Below are 17,409 nucleotides of genomic sequence, written 5' to 3'. Positions count from 1 at the left end.
CATTGGCCATCCTCCAATCTGCAGGTACTACAGATGATTTTAGTGACAGGTTACAGATCACTAACAGCAGGTCAGCAATTTCATGTTTAAATTCTTTTAATACCCTGAGATGTATACCATCCAGTCCTGGCAATTTATCACTTTAACTGTCGATTTGGCTTAGTACATCTTCCAGATTCGCCAAGATTTTTCAGTTCTCTGCATCACCCTTGACTACTCCCTCTAGCCAGCAGGCCCACCTCTTCAAAATGGCGACCTTCCCCTCTCCAGTGCATCCTGGGAGGCCCACTTCTTCAAAATGGTGACCTTCCCCTCCAGTACATCCTGGGAGGCCCACTTCTTCAAAATGGTGACCTTCCCCTCCAGTGCATCCTGGGAGGCCCACCTCTTCAAAATTGCGACCTTCCCCTCCCAGTGCATCAAGTTTCAAGTTTATTTGTTCTTAATGAATCGCCTATTTAAATTGCTAGGCGATGTACAACATCGTAAAATATACAAATAAAAAAATTGGTGTTAACATATAAACTAACATTTGCTATGGGTTAAAATTTAACATACAAAATACATACATGTATCAATCTTTGTTATGGGTTAAAACGTACAAGAATTGTGAGGATAAGTAGGGGAAAAGTTACAATGTTTAGATAGGAAAGAGAAAAACATAAAAGGGAAGAACAAAAAAGGAGGGTAATTATAGTTACTTAAATAAAAATCGAAAGTTGACATACTAGGAATATGCCACAGAGGGGCTTAAGTCTCTGGCCCAGGTTGTTTAAGACCCCTCCTATAGGAGGGGCCTTATTCACATTACCTCCTGAAGTTGCTTCATTGGCTCTACATCCATTTATGAATACAGTTCAAAACTCCTCTTATTGACCTTACAAGTGAATTCACTCTGTAGGCCCTGAATCTCTTCTCACTCATCTCTCCCTCCCCCCCACCCCATGAATTCTGTTCATCAGGTAAGTCTATCTGTACCCTCTACCTCCAGTGCCAACTCAAGACTTCTTTCTTGCCAGAGTCAATACATCATGCTCTTTCTAGCAGTATTCAAATACAAACTAAAAGCCAACTTTAAGCTGCTTTCCATATGCCCATTGTATTGTTCCTTCTACCAGAAACTCCCCAAACCCAAGATGTTCTATCTGTCTTTCTATATTAGATTGTAAGCTCTTCTGAGAAGGGATAGTCTATTTAGTATTAAATGTACAGCGCTGCATACAGCTTTCAATGTATTGGAAATAAGTACACAGTAGTAGTCATTTTTCCCAGACCAACTGAAAACAAAATGGAATTACGTCAAGCATTTTCCCCGTCTGTCCCAGTGGGGTCGCAATTTATACCTGGGGTAGCAGAGGATTAAGTGACTTGCCCAGGGTCACAAGGAGCAGTGTGGAATTTGAACCCACAATCTCGGGTTGTATGAAGCTATAAAGCAAGAGAATGGGATTGGCATATACTGAAGAAACTTCTGCTCAAAACATAACTTCTCCCTCTGTATTAGCGGTGGATGCGGGCGGAACATAGCCGCAAATATGGAGAAACTGCAAATAACTTGTTCATGGTTTTTTGGGTTTGTTTTTTTTGTAAGAGTCAGCATTTTTACTATTGAAACCGCAAATAACTTCAACAGTTATTTGAAGATTTTAGTGCTTATGGCAGGCAAACAGCGATTCCCTCCATGCAAGCTGGGAAGCAACATTTTTCCCTGTGCACACTGGGAAGCAAGCAATTTTCGTGGTGAAAGATTTGAAGCAGCGATTTTCAGAATGAATGTTGGTAAACGCAAACTTATCAGAGTAAACACGTTAATCATGATTTTTGGGGCGGAGTCAGCATGCGAAAAATTGCGAATAAGCAAAACTGCAAGTGCTGAAACCACACATACAGAGGGAGAAGTGAGTGGCAGCTAACCCCTAATTACTGTATTGGGTAGACCTGATGAGCTGTGCTGGCCTATCTACTCATTTACCATATTGCTACACTAGTTTTCCACTTTTTGGGGGATTTGTGTGGCTGCTAGGATCTATATTGTTTGACTGCAGCTGCTCACTGCTGTCCCTTCCCAACACTCCCCCCCCCCCCCCAAAAAAAAAAAAAAAAAACCAACTTTCTTCCTGGGTAATGATAAAGCCAGCCCTGGAGCCCCACTTTTCAGGATCACCAAACCCATGAATATTCATATCTCACTCCTGCTCATCCCCCTTGGAGCAGCAGTGAGATGGACTGTATAGTGTCTAATTAGTACAGGGCAGCAGAAGGTAACATTTTTACCAGGGTGGATGTAGATAAAATTATTGTTCAGGAGGAAGAGTGGATGTGGGATAAACTGGGAGCTCATGTGTAGAGAATGACATAGGGGCAAAGTTCAGCACTGTCTGATCCCAGCCACTCAAGCCTCAAACAGTTATGATTTTATATTTAAATCATTTCTTTAAAAGTATAAAAAACTATTCTGTACAACTGTCATTATATAAATCACAATACATTAGAAGGATCAACAAAACCCCTGCTCCTTTCCCACTCACAAATATCCCTGTCGGGGAAAGCTGAACAAACCAAATTACTCTACAACATGCTTTGTAGAAAACTCATGCTAACAATACTTCAGTCACACAAAACACAAATGACAAATACATATCCAAAAATGATACACACAAAGTTAAACCAAAATCCAAAGAAGCCACGACTTCCTTGTAGTACAACACCAAAGAACTAAAGAGATCTTTTCTCCTACACTGTGCAAAAATATAAAGATTGCATATGCCAGAGGATGATGATAGAGGAATGCAACTAGGGCAACTACCCTCTGGCAAGAGTCCTAAGCCTGCTGGAAACTGAAGGCATGGGCTTAGGGGTCCCCTCCCAAATTTCTGTCCTGGGCCCCCAGCCAGAGCGACATTGGACAGTTCAAATCTGACATTTTATTTCTTTTTTGTGATTTACAATTTTTTCTACATGGTGGTTGGTGGTTGTTGAAATCATGTGTTTGTCCCAGGCTCTGGTTTCTGTTTTCCCTTTGTCTTTTCTTAATTCACTTGCTAGGTTTTCTGCTCATTTGATAGTTCTTTTATCCCAGGACAAGCAGGCAGCATATTCTTGACTGATGGGTGACGGCACCGACGGAGCCCCGGTACGGACAATTTTAGAGTGATTGCACTCTAAGAACTTTAGAAAGTTCTAGCTAGGCCGCACCGCGCGTGCGCGAGTGCCTTCCCGCCCGACAGAGGCGCGCGGTCCCCAGTTTTCTTAATTCCGCGGAGCTAAGAAGACGCGTGTTTCCAACGGCTGTTGGAAGTTTTTTCCTAAACTGTTCACTTGCCTTCCCGCTCGCGCGTATTTTTCTCTTCATTTTATTTCTTTCTTATTCTTTTACCGTTTGTAAAAAAAAAAAAATTGTTTTATTTTTTTCACTTTTTATTGACTACCCCGGCGGGGCCTGTTGGCACCATCGAAGCCTCCGGCTTCGATTTTGCTACAGCGGTTTTTCCCTTCATGCCCCCGTCACCGGGTTTCAAAAAGTGTCAGCGGTGTGCGCGCCCTATATCTCTCTCCGACCCGCACAAGTGGTGCCTTCAGTGTCTGGGTCCGGACCATAGGGCTGACACCGGCACCCGCTGTAGTTCTTTACAAAAAAGAACTTTAAAAAACCGACAAATTCAACAACGAATTCTGTTCGGCACCGACATGGAAGTTGCACCAGTATCGACATCGGCAACTTCATCCAAATCGGCACCGACTGTCTCGGCACCGACAGATACATCGCCGACGTCGATCCCTGTAGGTAAGCCGGCTAAGAAGCCTTCCCCTACTGTCCTAGGGCCACCAGTCGAGCATGCAGTGAGCCAAGTCCTGCAGACTGAGCGCCGGCCCCGTAAACGCTCCGCTCCCATTGAAGTCACTGCCTCGTCATCGGCATCGACTTCACCCGAGCGTCGAGCGGCACCGAAGGTACCGAGCAAGAAAAGACCGGTACCGGTGCAATCGGGACCTACGTTGGATGAGCGCATTGCCTCTATCCTCCAGGTCCAGCTTAAACAGCAACTACAAAAATTGCTCCCGGCTCTGTTGACACCGAATCCTCCAGTGTCGGTACCCAGTGAGCCTTCGGTGCCGACCGTCGATCAACCCCTTTTATTGACATCGACTTTGTCGGCACCGCACAAATCCATGTCCATGCCTATTCTATCAGCGGAGCCGAAACGACGTTCTGCTCCGGACACTTCTGAACCGGTACCGTTCTCTGAGCCCCGTACCGTTCTACACTCTCCTGGTACCGTCTCCAACCGTTCGGGGAAATCGGTACGCAAGACTAAACATGTTGGCACCTCGACTCCACTTTCTCAGGGCCGTCTCCAATCGGTACGGGACCCTGACTTGTGGGATGACTCGGATGATCACCTCGGTACCGAGGAAGATTATTCATCTGAAGAGGAGGATCTATCTGTGCAAGACCCTGCTACTAAGCCAGAGCACTCCTCCTTTACCAAATTTTTAAGGGAAATGTCAGACACCCTTTCAATTCCTTTGGAGTCTGATTCTAAAAAGTCCAAGGCATTCTTAGATGCCTTGGACTTTGATCATCCTCCTAAGGAGTTCTTAAAGTTGCCCCTCCATGATATCTTGAGGGAAACTTTCTATAAGAACTTGGAAACTCCCTTAACCATCCCGGGAGCCCCAAGAAAATTGGAATCTCTTTATAAAGTCATTCCAATTCCAGGATTCGACAAGCAACAACTTCCCCATGAATCCTTGTTGGTGGAATCAACCCTGAAGAAGTCTGTAGGTGCCAGTGTTTACGCCTCTGTTCCTCCTGGCAGAGAAGGAAAGGCCATGGATAAATTTGGAAAGCGCCTTTACCAAAACGCCATGCTGGCCAACCGTTCAGGTAATTACGCATTCCACTTCTCGTTTTACCTGAAGCATCTCATTCAACAGGTGACCTCTTTTCAAAAGTACATTCCGGACCGTAAACTTCCTGCTTTTCAGCAATGTACTTCTAGTCTTTTGCAACTAAGGAAGTTTATGGTCCGTTCCATTTATGATACTTTTGAACTGACGTCACGGGCCACTGCTATTTCTGTAGCAATGAGAAGGTTGGCATGGCTACGGGTCTCAGAATTGGATGTAAACCATCAAGACCGACTGGCCAATGCGCCTTGTCTTGGGGATGAGCTGTTTGGGGAGTCCATGGATACCGCCACACAAAAGCTCTCCGCGCATGAGACTAGGTGGGACACCTTGTTGAAAAACAAGAAGAAACCTCCTCCTCCTCGTCCTTTCAGGCAACAACCTTCTTATCAAAGAAGGTTTTCTGCTCGCCCAGCTCAGACTCATCCTCCTCAACCTCGCAGGCAGCGTCAACAGCAGCAACAGGCTCGTCAACAACAACAGCCTGCTGTAAAACCGGCTGTTCAACCTAAGTCTACACAGCCCTTTTGACTCTCTTCTCGAGAACATTGCCAGTCTTCCTCCCTCATGCCTTCAAACTCAGCCCATAGGAGGTCGACTCCAGGTTTTTCTGTCTCGATGGGAAGCAATTACCTCCGACCAGTGGGTACTTGCTATCATCGCTCACGGATATGCCCTGAACTTTCAGACTCCTCCACCGTTAAGTCTACCAAAAGAGTCTGCTTCCAACAAGGCTCAGTCCCTCCTTCTCGGTCAGGAGGTTCAATCCCTCCTCCTTCTCAATGCCATCGAACCAGTTCCTCTAGACCAGCAAGGCCTGGGATTTTATTCCCGGTACTTTCTTGTACCCAAAAAAACCGGAGATCTCAGACCAATATTAGATCTCAGAGATCTCAACAAATGTCTGGTCAAGGAGAAGTTCAAGATGTTATCTCTTGCCACCCTATACCCTCTTCTCTCTCAGGAAGACTGGCTATGTTCCCTCGATCTAAAGGAGGCGTATACTCACATTCCAATTCATCTGATGTCCAGACAATACCTTCGCTTTCTTGTCAACCAACATCATTACCAATACAAGGTGCTACCCTTCAGCTTAGCCTCCTCTCCCAGGGTATTCACCAAATGTCTGATTGTGGTCGCAGCTTATCTCCGCTCCCACAATTTTCAAGTCTTCCCTTATCTGGACGACTGGCTCATCAAGGCTCTTTCTCCTCAGTCCGTTCACATAGCCACCAATCAGACAATTTCCTTCCTTCGACTGTTGGGGTTCGAGATCAATCTACCCAAGTCACACCTCATTCCAACTCAGCGACTTCAATTCATTGGAGCCATTCTGGATACTGTTCAGATGAGGGCGTTTCTTCCTCCAAACCGCCTTCACACCATCCTTCATCTCTGTCAGCAGGTATTCCAGAAAACTTCCATCTCAGCAAATCAAATGATGGTACTTTTGGGGCACATGGCATCCACAGTGCATGTCACCCCCTTTGCACGTCTCCACCTGCGTACTCCTCAATGGACCCTAGCGACTCAGTGGTCACAAGCGACGGATCCTTGTTCACAACACATATCTGTGACCTCGTCTCTTCGACAGTCGCTTCTTTGGTGGTTGAACTCATCAAATCTATCCAGAGGTCTACTGTTCCATCTACCTCCTCATCAACTAGTCATCACCACGGATTCCTCCCCCTATGCATGGGGAGCTCACTTGAACGAGTTCCAAACTCAGGGGTTTTGGACCACCCAGGAAAAGAAGCACCACATCAATTTCCTGGAACTCAGAGCGATATTTTACGCCCTCAAAGCTTTTCAACATCTCCTCTTTCCTCAGGTTCTTCTCATTTGCACAGACAACCAAGTTGCAATGTATTACATCAACAAACAAGGAGGGACAGGATCCCGTCCTTTATGTCAGGAAGCTCAAAGGATTTGGACATGGGCGACTGCTCGTCACCTATTCCTGAAAGCAGTCTACATCCAAGGGGAACAGAATTGCTTAGCAGACAATCTCAGCAGAATTCTTCAACCTCACGAATGGACTCTCGACCCCTCGACTCTCCAGTTCATTTTCTCTCAATGGGGCACTCCTCAGGTGGATCTTTTTGCAGCTCCCTACAACCATCAACTGCCCCTGTTTTGCTCCAGACTTTACTCTCCTCACCGTCTGGAACCCGATGCATTTCTTCTGGATTGGACCAATCTCTTCCTTTATGCATTCCCTCCTCTTCCGCTCATGCTGCGCACCTTATTCAAGCTCAAGAGGGAACAAGCCACCATGATCCTCATCGCTCCACGGTGGCCCAGACAGCATTGGTTTTCCCTTCTACTTCAACTCAGTTCCAGGGAACCCATACCTCTTCCTCTGTTTCCTTCACTACTTACACAGAATCAGCAAACGCTTCTTCATCCCAACTTACAGTCTCTGCACCTGACAGCTTGGTATCTCTCGGGCTGACTGCACCTCATGCTCTCCTTTCTCAGCCTGTCCGTTCTATTATTGATGCTTCCAGGAAACCGTCTACTCTTCAATGTTACCAGCAGAAGTGGTCTCGGTTTTCTTCCTGGTGCCTGTTACATCACCATAATCCCATATCTACAGCAGTGGGATTGGTGTTGGACTATCTTTTGTCCTTATCTGACTCTGGTCTTAAATCCTCTTCGATAAGGGTCCATCTTAGTGCCATTGCAGCTTTTCATGAGCCGATCCATGGAAAACCCCTCTCAGCTCATCCCTTAGTCTCAAGGTTCATGAAAGGCCTTTTCAATGTAAAACCACCTCTTAAGGCCCCTCCTGTTGTATGGGATCTTAATGTGGTTCTTTCTGCGTTAATGAAGCCTCCTTTCGAGCCTCTGGCCACAACGCATTTTAAATTTCTCACTTGGAAAGTGGTCTTTCTGATAGCTCTCACTTCTGCCAGGAGGGTCAGTGAGCTCCATGCACTGGTGGCTGATCCACCTTTCACTGTTTTTCACCATGATAAGGTTGTCCTTCGTACACATCCAAAATTCCTTCCTAAGGTTGTGTCTGAGTTTCACCTTAATCAATCCATCGTTCTACCTGTTTTTTTCCCAAAGCCTCATTCTAATCCAGGTGAACAGGCTTTGCATACCTTGGATTGTAAACGTGCTCTGGCTTACTATCTTGATCGCACCAAACCTCACAGATCATCCCCTCAACTGTTTTTGTCCTTTGATCCTAACAAGTTGGGTCATCCTGTATCTAAACGCACTCTGTCCAATTGGCTTGCTGCTTGCGTTTCTTTTTGTTATGCTCAGTCGGGCCTGACACTGGAGGGTTCTGTCACGGGCCACAAAATTAGAGCTATGGCAGCATCTGTAGCTTTCCTCCGTTCCACTCCTATTGAGGAAATCTGCAAGGCTGCTACTTGGTCCTCAGTTCATACTTTCACATCTCACTATTGTCTGGATGCATTCTCCAGGCGGGATGGACACTTCGGCCAATCTGTTTTACAAAATTTATTCTCCTAATGGCCAACCTTCCCTCCATCCCTCTTTTTGTTAGCTTGGAGGTCACCCATCAGTCAAGAATATGCTGCCTGCTTGTCCTGGGATAAAGCACAGTTACTTACCGTAACAGGTGTTATCCAGGGACAGCAGGCAGATATTCTTGCGTCCCTCCCACCTCCCCGGGTTGGCTTCTTAGCTGGCTTATCCTAACTGGGGACCGCGCGCCTCTGTCGGGCGGGAAGGCACTCGCGCACGCGCGGTGCGGCCTAGCTAGAACTTTCTAAAGTTCTTAGAGTGCAATCACTCTAAAATTGTCCGTACCGGGGCTCCGTCGGTGCCGTCGCCCATCAGTCAAGAATATCTGCCTGCTGTCCCTGGATAACACCTGTTACGGTAAGTAACTGTGCTTTCTCCATGCTCACCTTCCATCTTCTATCTGCATTCCTATCTTTCACTTCTGTGTTCCCTATAATTCCAACATCTCTTAAGTTCAATCAATCCTCTGTATTCCTATTATCTCCTATGTGTAGCATCTTCCTTCTGTGTCCATATCTCCCTCTCTTCCCCTCTGCTATGTTCAGTTTTTATTTCACTTCTTTTATCCCCTTAGTTCAGCTTCTCCTCTTTTCCCTTCTCTTCTCCCTCCTCAGGTACATCACCCTTATTCCTTCCCTTCAGCTCTTGCTCTCTCCCAAAAAGTCCAGCACCTATCTACCTAATACAGCTGATCGATCCCCCAAAGCCTTCTCTCTATTGGGTCTCTCCTTATGATGCAACTTCCTGTTTTCACCAAAAAAAGTTGCATCATAAGGAGACCCAATAGAGAAGGCCAGGAGCAGGCCTGGGGGTGGAGATTGATCAGCTATATAAGGTAGGTGATTTGGTGTCGAATGGTGGTTTTGTTTGTTTTTGGAGTTTTTTTTTTTTTTTGGGGGGGGGTTCTTTCTACAGGAGCAAGGCTTCCCATGAGTCCATTAAAGCTTTGCTCCTGCATATGTGGTAAACATCCCAAATGTTTTGTTTACGTGGCTACCTGCAGTAATATATCCCCATGTCATTCTCTACTGATGTGCCCCTTTCTAAAACCAGCCGCAGTGTGTCCTATATCAAGGAGTAACGTGATCTAGTACTGGGAGCATAGACTTGGTTTCTAATTAGACTTCATCCACTGACCTCCCCTTTATGCTCTGAATCTTTGCTTCCCATAACAGGGCCTTGTAGCCACAAACTGTGTAGAAATATTTCTATGAATTACTCTTTTTCCTTTCAGATCCACCTGCAAAGGAGATTAAACTGGTCTCAGCTCTTCGGCGAAGCAGTGTCGCATCTCTCTCTGGAGCTAGCAGCAGCTACTTCCCTAGCCCTCCCGGTTTGGGAGCTTTGTCCAGCATTGAATGCAATCCCAAGTCAGGTCAGTCACAGGAGTACTGGCCTGTTGCTTTGCTTTTCTCTGTTCTGGATTCTGCTTGATTTGTGACATGTCTCTGCTTTTGAACAGATTGTACTGTGCCTCTGCCTTTCACTGTGCTATGACTTAATATCCATGTTCCTATGCATTGTGATGGTGGTACAGGGCCTGTCCCTGCTCTATCTGGTGGTTTTCCTGTTTTGTAACACTAATTGACTGGTGCCTCTTCTGTGATTTTGAGTTTTTTCACATTCCCTTACAAGGCTATGCACTTCTGTCCTAGTGTTAACAAGACCAGTCACCACTGATGAGCTATTGTCCCCTGGGGCACCTTATGTGAAGAAAATGCTGACGGTAAGTGAGCAGAGCTCTGGGATCAGGGCAGGAGCAAGTGGCTGCTTATATGGCTTCTAATACACACCCAGTGGCATGTGTGTGTGTGTGTGTGGGGGGGGGGTGAACTCCCCTGGGCATTCTTTGTGGGGGTGTCTGCACCTCTCATCCTTTCTACCCACCCATCTCTTGAAATCTTGGCTGGACATGATCAGCACCGTCCTGCTGCTTGTGTTGGCCTCTGCTTTCCTTCTGAAGTTGCTTCCTGTGGATGCAGCACTATATACTTTTTTTTTTTAATGCAGCCAGTTATGTGAAATACTTCTGGAAATTCACAATGGGTTGTGAGTTTGTTCTGTAACTCATCTCTTCTCCAGTCTCTGGCCCATGAGCCTCTACCCTGGGCCAGCTCAAGAGATGACGATGCCCTACTCTGTCCTAGTCCATGCTGTGCCTCCCAGCCAGTTCCTCCTGACATTACTGCCTAGTCCTAGGATGTGGCTTCATATGCCAGTGTCGATGTCAAGCAGCAGTGTTGGGAGGGAAGTACAGCACCATTCTTGTGGCAGCTGGCCTATGAAGCAATACCCTGCCAGGACATAGTAAGAGCATCAGAAGGGAAATGTTAGATGCAGGTAGCTTAACATAGGCCAGTGTTGTCACAGACCTGGGCTTTGGCACTGGCGCCTTGGGCCACAGTATTACCTGGTCCGTAGGTTAAGCCATTCTTGCCTCTATTCCATGAATGTGGTCATGGCTTGGATCTGACTAGCTGCAGCATTTATTTAGAGATTTTACGTTTCCTCAGGCATGCCACAGTGGGAGTGAGGAATAGAACTACAATATTTCTCTCCTGTGTCCTTGTACCTACGAACAGTCACAAGAGATCTATCTGATAAGATGTAATCTTAGAGAAAATGCATAGATTCAAAATATTTCATATTTGGGACTTTCAGTTTCTCTGCCTCTTGTAGATTGTGGGGGATGCCGTGGGCTGGGGCTTTGTGGTGCGTGGAGGGAGTCCCTGCCACATCCAGGCCGTGGATCCTGGTGGTCCTGCTGCTGCAGCTGGGATGAAGGTATTAGGATATATGTGCATTTTGTTTGGGGCTGGTTTTTTTTTTTTGGGGGGGGTGGGGGGGGTAGGGGTAGCTATCTGAATTGGATTTATTGATTTGATATACAGTTATTGAAAACTGCATGTAAAGTCCTGGTTCTAGGGATTGTTTGAAGTGAACCTCTGCTTCTGCCAGGGGTCTGCAATTTTCAGGAAGTTTTATTGTGTGATTACTCTGTGCTGCAATTAGAAATGAAGATTAACATATTGTGAAAGTGCAGTGATATGTGAACACCTACTGCAGGGTGTGGTGGGGAAGAAGTGATGTGGCTGGTGAACCTCAGGTCATCTGACACAGGCTAATCATGCTTTTGCCCTACATGCATTTGTTCTGTGCACTTTTAGTGCCATAGGTTTCAAGTTCAAGTTTCAAGTTTATTAGGATTTTATATACCGCCTATCAAGGTTATCTAAGCGGTTTTACAATCAGGTACTCAAGCATTTTCCCTCTCTGTCCCGGTGGGCTCACAATCTAGCTAACGTACCTGGGGGGTGTGGTATTTTTTTTTTTGGGGGGGGGTGTTTGTCCTCCCCCCCCCCCTTTTTTTAAGGGAAGTAAGAACATAAAATTGCCATACTAGGACAGACCAAAGGTCCATCAGCCCAGCATCATGTTTCCAACAGTGGCCAGCCCAAATCCCAAGTAGTAAAACAGGTTTTATGCTGCTTATCCTAGGAATAAGCAGTCCTCAAGTCATCTCAATAATGATCTGTGGACTTCTCTCTTAGGAAATTATCCAAACCTTCTTTTTTTTTTAACCCTGCTAAGCTAACTGATTTCACCACATTCTCCAGCAACGAATTCCAGAGTTTAATTACACACTGTGTGAAGAAATATTTTCTCCAGTCTGTTGTAAATCTACTGCTTGTCTTCATCACATGCCCTCTAGTTCTAATATTTTTGGAAAGAGTAAACAAGCGATTCACATCTCTCCTCTCCACTCCCGTCAATATTTTATAGCCTATCATATCACCCCTGAAGCATGTCTTTCAAGCTGGAGACCTAGCTTCTTTAGCCTTTGCTCATCCCTTTTATCATTCTCTGTACATCTTCTAATTCCTTTTTTTTTTTTGGGGGGGGGGGGGGAGGCGCACAGCAATCAGATTTGCACATAGTATTTGAGATGAGCAACATAAGGGTGTTAACACTTTCATCTTTTTTCTATTCCTTTCCTGAATTCCTAAAATTTTATTTGGTTTCTTAGCTGCCACTGCACATTGAGCTGAGGATTCCTAATATAAAACCCAGCATCACATAGCTATAGTATGGATTTCTCTTTCCCCACATGCATCACTTTGCATTTGCTCATTTTGATTCCCAGTCTCACAAGGTCCTTATTTAGTATGTGAAGCAAACAAGCTCTCAGCCGGGCCCACGATGACCAGCATTTCTCCTCACGGCTGCATTAGGACATTGGACTAAGCAGAACTAAGCTTTTGCCTGGCTGTTTCAGAGCATGGATTCCTGTGCCTGCTACAAGCCCTGATGCAGCTGCAAGGCAAAACACTGGCTGGGCTGACAGCTTGTTAGCTTCACATGCTAAAAGATAGTGTCAAAAGTTTTTGTAATTTGCTATTTTGAGAATTTGATTCAGTGACGGAGGTTTTTTTTGCTTATGAAGTTACCAGCCCTCTCTAGTTAGAGAAGGGTTTCTTCCCTGACAGAGTTCTGAGGCTTTTTCCTCCATGTTGAAAATCTATTGGCTCTTGTCCATTGTTTTGCAGTTTTGTTTTGTTTTTTGCATGTTTTTGGATATTTGATTTTATGAGCTGTGGGGTTTTGTTTATCATTTGAATCATCGCCTTATCCACGCATTGAGCCTCCGAAGCTCTGCCTGTCTCTTGGGTCCTGCATGTGCAACAGAAAGCACTCCTTAATGCTATCCTGGAGGTTCTGGATTTTAACTTCCTACTTTAAGAGTCTTGGTATATGTTGGTACCAATGACCATAGGGAAATGTGGTGGGGAGCTTCTGGAACCTCCTTGCCACATTTCCCAATGCCATTGAAACCCACATGTACCAAGGTGTTACACTCCTCCCCAACACTGTCTAAAATCTTATCTAGGCGATGTCTATTACCTTCACATCAGGCAGGCAAGTGATCAAGCGATCCTTATGTCCACCAGCCACCCAGCTGTCTACATGCTTAATGATCAAATCTCCCTAGATGCAGATAAGGTGTGGCAGAGGGGAGTGCTTTTCATACTGCAAAGAGGGTGAGGGAAGTTTTTGTTTAAGTCTGCTCTACAAACAGAACCTGCATGACCGTTCCAGGAACACCTGGAGTTCTGCAGTGTTTTGCATATGGATAGGTTGCTAGATTTCCTCTTTAAAAAAAAAAAAAAGAACACCTGGCCCTGCCCTGTTCCAGCCCCAGCTGAACCTCCTGTCTCCTTCCTCCCAAGTCTGGAGGTCCTCTGTACGTGTATGAACATCGTGTGCATGCGTGGTCACGTATGACGCCATCGCATTGACCTCCACACATGCACAGAGGGCCTCCAGATGTGGCCTCAAGCTGGGGATTTCTAAAATCCAGACAAACTGTCTGGTTTTGAAAATATCTCGACACCCAGACAAGTCCTCAAAAAGAAAACATGTCATGGTTTTTCCAGACATCTGGTAATCCTACAAAGACAGGCAGACTGGGAAAATTTGTCCCCCATCACACCAACTTGTCCTGATCCCAGGTTACCAGCCACACACCATGAGTGCTTATTACATCTCCATATCCAGAATAGTGGTTTTAACCCTCTCTTGTACTCCACCATTTCTGGTAGATGAGAGACTATAAATGAACTAACATTCATAGTCCAAATCAAGCAAAGTAGATGGTTTGGATAGGCTGGAGTGAACTTCAACAGCAACTCCAGTAGTTGGAACCTAAGGACAGTACCAGATGGACTTCTAAGGTCTATGGGCCAGAATTAACAAAAAAGGCATTTTTAATTTAATCATGAAATTGTAATGCTGTCATTTACTATGTTACTTCACCCCAGCTCCCCCCCCCACATCCTGTATAACCACTTTCAGTTGATGCTAGGCTTTTTCCTATTACCCCAGGTACAAAGAAACCTGTATACAGTACTCCCCCCTCCCCCCCCAATATTCATGGGGGTTCCGTTCCAGGAATCCCCACAAATGTTGAAAAAACACAAATACAGTTTTTAGCAGGGGAGGCAGGAGAGGGCAGCCGGAGCACCAGCAAGTGAAGGAAATCAGTTGCTGTATGCTCTGACCACCTCTTCCTGCACTAAAGTCAAAGCAGCTCCTGATTGGTGAGGCCCGACTTTAATGTAGGAAGAGGTGGTCGGATGATTTCCTTCACTCGCTGGCTCTCCAGCTGCTCTCTCCTGTCCAGTCATTTGCGGTCAGAAAATATCACAAATGACTAGGACCGTGAATCGCCGACCACAAATTCACAGGGGAGCACTGTATACTATATACAAACTGCTTTGAATGTGACCACAAAAACAGTATACAAGTCCTATTCCCTTCCCTTCCCCTACCTTCCCTTCTATCAATTATTAACCCAACGGTGCTTGGAGTATCCCAAAGGAGAAGGATTTGGAGCTGGAACCATAAGTTAAAAGGGGCGGATTTATGAGAAGGGACACATGACAGGCCGCTGGACACTATCAGGGCAGAGGATAGAGTACTCGCAGAAGGTGCCGATTTTGGGGGAAGGGGTGAATTCGTTATGTAAAAACTTAATTTGTAAGCCCTCGGGGGACAGAAATACCTACTGTATCTGTCACTTGCCATCAACTATCCACTGGAATGACTTGAGCTAAGTACCCAAACTTTAAGTGCTGCACTGGAAGCTGGTGCAGTCCTAGAAAATACATAAACCTGTTGGTCTCAAAGCAAGTATTCTGTTTCACTAGTGGATCATCTGTACAAAACTCTAGAGATGTTTTGCTCCTAGTAGTAAGCGTTCAGGGCATGCTGTTTACTATTAAGGATACAGGCAGATATTATCACAGTGCTAGCTCTTTCCCTAGGTGCTGTATGTACAGTGTCACTTCTGGGTCTTGCAGGAACAGCCTTGATTTGAGGATAATTGTAGATTTTTCTCTGTCTTCCACAGGTGTGTCAGTTTGTCTTCTCTGTGAATGGGATTTATGTGCTACACCTAGATTATCAGACAGTCAATAACCTTATCATGACTGGCCCAAGGACACTGGTCATGGAGGTTATGGAAGCCATCCATTGACACACAATCGCTGCAGGTGACAGGCAGACTTGGGGGAAACTACAGCAGCAGGAGTCAGAATATTTCTGTCCAGCTCTGCCTTTGACCTCTGCATTGCATTCTGTCCCTTGATTACCACTGGGAGGGAAATGCTGCTGTGAAAGTAGGTGAAACATCTGTTCCTGAAACACACGATCACTGCAGGTTACCAGCTAAAAGCTTTTTCTTTGGAATGGGAAGGACAGTGTCTGTTTTGCTGTGAAAAAATCATAATCGTTGAAAGGCAAGTGGGCCTTCATGCTGCAGCAGAATTAGTTCCAGAAAGCTATAGCAGATGAGTAGAATCCTGCCACAACCACAAGGTGCGATGTCTGTAGAGTGCTGTTAACAACTATTGGTGTGAAATGCTCCTAGGTCATACCTGGAGTGAATCAAAACAGCCGTACCTTGCTGCTGCCCACTCAACAGGTTGCTTTGAAATTGCTTAAGACCCTCCCTCCACTTGCCAACACTCGGATGATCTGATCTATGAACCGGCAATATGATCAAATAAGTCGTGTAGTATTGTTAGCGCATCAGATGACAACCTGCAGAGTGAGTGTTCAAGTCTTCTACCCGATTTGTGCACAGGGTCTAGGTCTCGGAAAATTTCAGGAGGGCACCACTCGCTCCTCATCTGTGAAAACCTTTTAGGATGTCTGGCAAATATGCCAACTTAAGAGGGAAAATTTAGTGTGTTTTAAATATCAAATTATCTTGTATTTTAAAATTGTGCTTTGGGACAGTTTTTTAAATAAATCTATTTACTTTGTATCTTTTTCTAAAATCTATTTGTAAAAACAGCAGATGCAATAATAAAAGCCTTTTACCTTACTTCTGTGAATAGCTAGTACACACTGCTGCAGCCATTCCTTCTCTTGTGTACCCCCTTGAAAAAAGAGGCATACAGTCAAGACGCATAGATTTAGAGATCAATACATTGTCTGGATTTAATCATGAGACCGCAGTCATTGAGCTTTGGTCTGCCTCTAGAAAACTGGTGTGGCATTTCTGGGACCTGCTGTTGTATGGGGGTAATTCCATCCTTTGAAATGCCTCAGGAGGGGAAAAGGGTACACTTGCTCTAACAGCTATAGGTAAGTTGTTCTGTGCCTGCATTTCATGAATGTACCTGATGCAGCAATGCAGTTTCTCTGAATAGAGGGGATGGATGTATACCTAACGTGACCATACATCCTGTTTTTAATTACCTTGCCCTGTTATCCTGAAGCACACCTGAAATGTCCCTTTTTTTTTAGGGGGGTGGGGGAGTCCAGGATTTCTTCCTTCTCCCTGCTTCCCTGTTGCAGCGACTGCACTGCACCAGGCCTACAAGCCTCCCCCTTGGAGGGGGGGAAGGCTTGTAGGCCTGGCGCTTGTGCAGTGCAGTTGCTGCACGCGCCTTGGTGTTGCTGTGTCAGGAAAGCAGGGTATGTTGGAGGGGGGTGGGCAGAGGAAGCAGGGTGCATTAGGGAAGCAGGGTGGCTTGGCTTTGGGGGGAAGCATGGTGGCTTTGGGGTGGGCAGGGAGAGAAAGAAAAAGAAAAATGAAAGAGGATGCACAGTCAGAAGGAAGTGCAACCAGAGACTCATGAAATCACCAGCCAACAAAAGTAGGACAAACGATTTTATTTTAAATTTAGTTATCAAAATGTCAGCTTTGAAAATTTATATTTGCTGTCTATTTTGCACTAAATTTAATAGAATCCGGAGGGGGGAGAGGGTCCAGGATCCAGGTGTTCTGTCCCATTTTGAGCAAAGCAATAAATGGTCACGTTAGCTATAGCCCACTGAAGTGTTCCACAGAAATGATGATGTCCATGTGCTTCATAGGGAGCTGTTTCCCAGGAGTCTGGGGAGCCAAGTCTAGATCAGGGGTGTCCAACCTTTTGACTTCCCTGGGCCGCATTGGCCAAAAAAAGTTTCTGGGGCCATGCAAAC

At 45.5% G+C, this 17,409-nt stretch overlaps 1 protein-coding gene across 2 annotated transcripts in view; it reads left to right on the top strand.

Annotated features, from left to right (window-relative positions):
- The window catches only part of LOC117368826 (DEP domain-containing mTOR-interacting protein-like), a 57,923-nt gene extending 41,604 nt beyond the window's left edge, over nucleotides 1-16,319 (top strand). Inside the window, exons 6-9 of one of the 2 annotated variants that reach the window (XM_033962560.1) lie at nucleotides 9,650-9,790; nucleotides 10,071-10,141; nucleotides 11,095-11,199; nucleotides 15,326-16,319. In XM_033962560.1, coding sequence (XP_033818451.1) covers nucleotides 9,650-9,790; nucleotides 10,071-10,141; nucleotides 11,095-11,199; nucleotides 15,326-15,451 — 443 coding nt within the window. In that variant the 3' untranslated portion in view covers nucleotides 15,452-16,319. The remainder of the gene's footprint in view (nucleotides 1-9,649; nucleotides 9,791-10,070; nucleotides 10,142-11,094; nucleotides 11,200-15,325) is intronic. The other variant, XM_033962561.1, reaches the window with a different exon arrangement.
- Nucleotides 16,320-17,409: the final 1,090 nt, after the last annotated feature.

This window comes from Geotrypetes seraphini, chromosome 11 (assembly GCF_902459505.1).
Source record: "Geotrypetes seraphini chromosome 11, aGeoSer1.1, whole genome shotgun sequence".
Taxonomy (NCBI): Eukaryota; Metazoa; Chordata; class Amphibia; order Gymnophiona; family Dermophiidae; genus Geotrypetes; species Geotrypetes seraphini.
The sequence above is the reverse complement of the archived record's forward strand: the minus strand, read 5'-3'. Positions and strand labels throughout refer to the sequence as shown.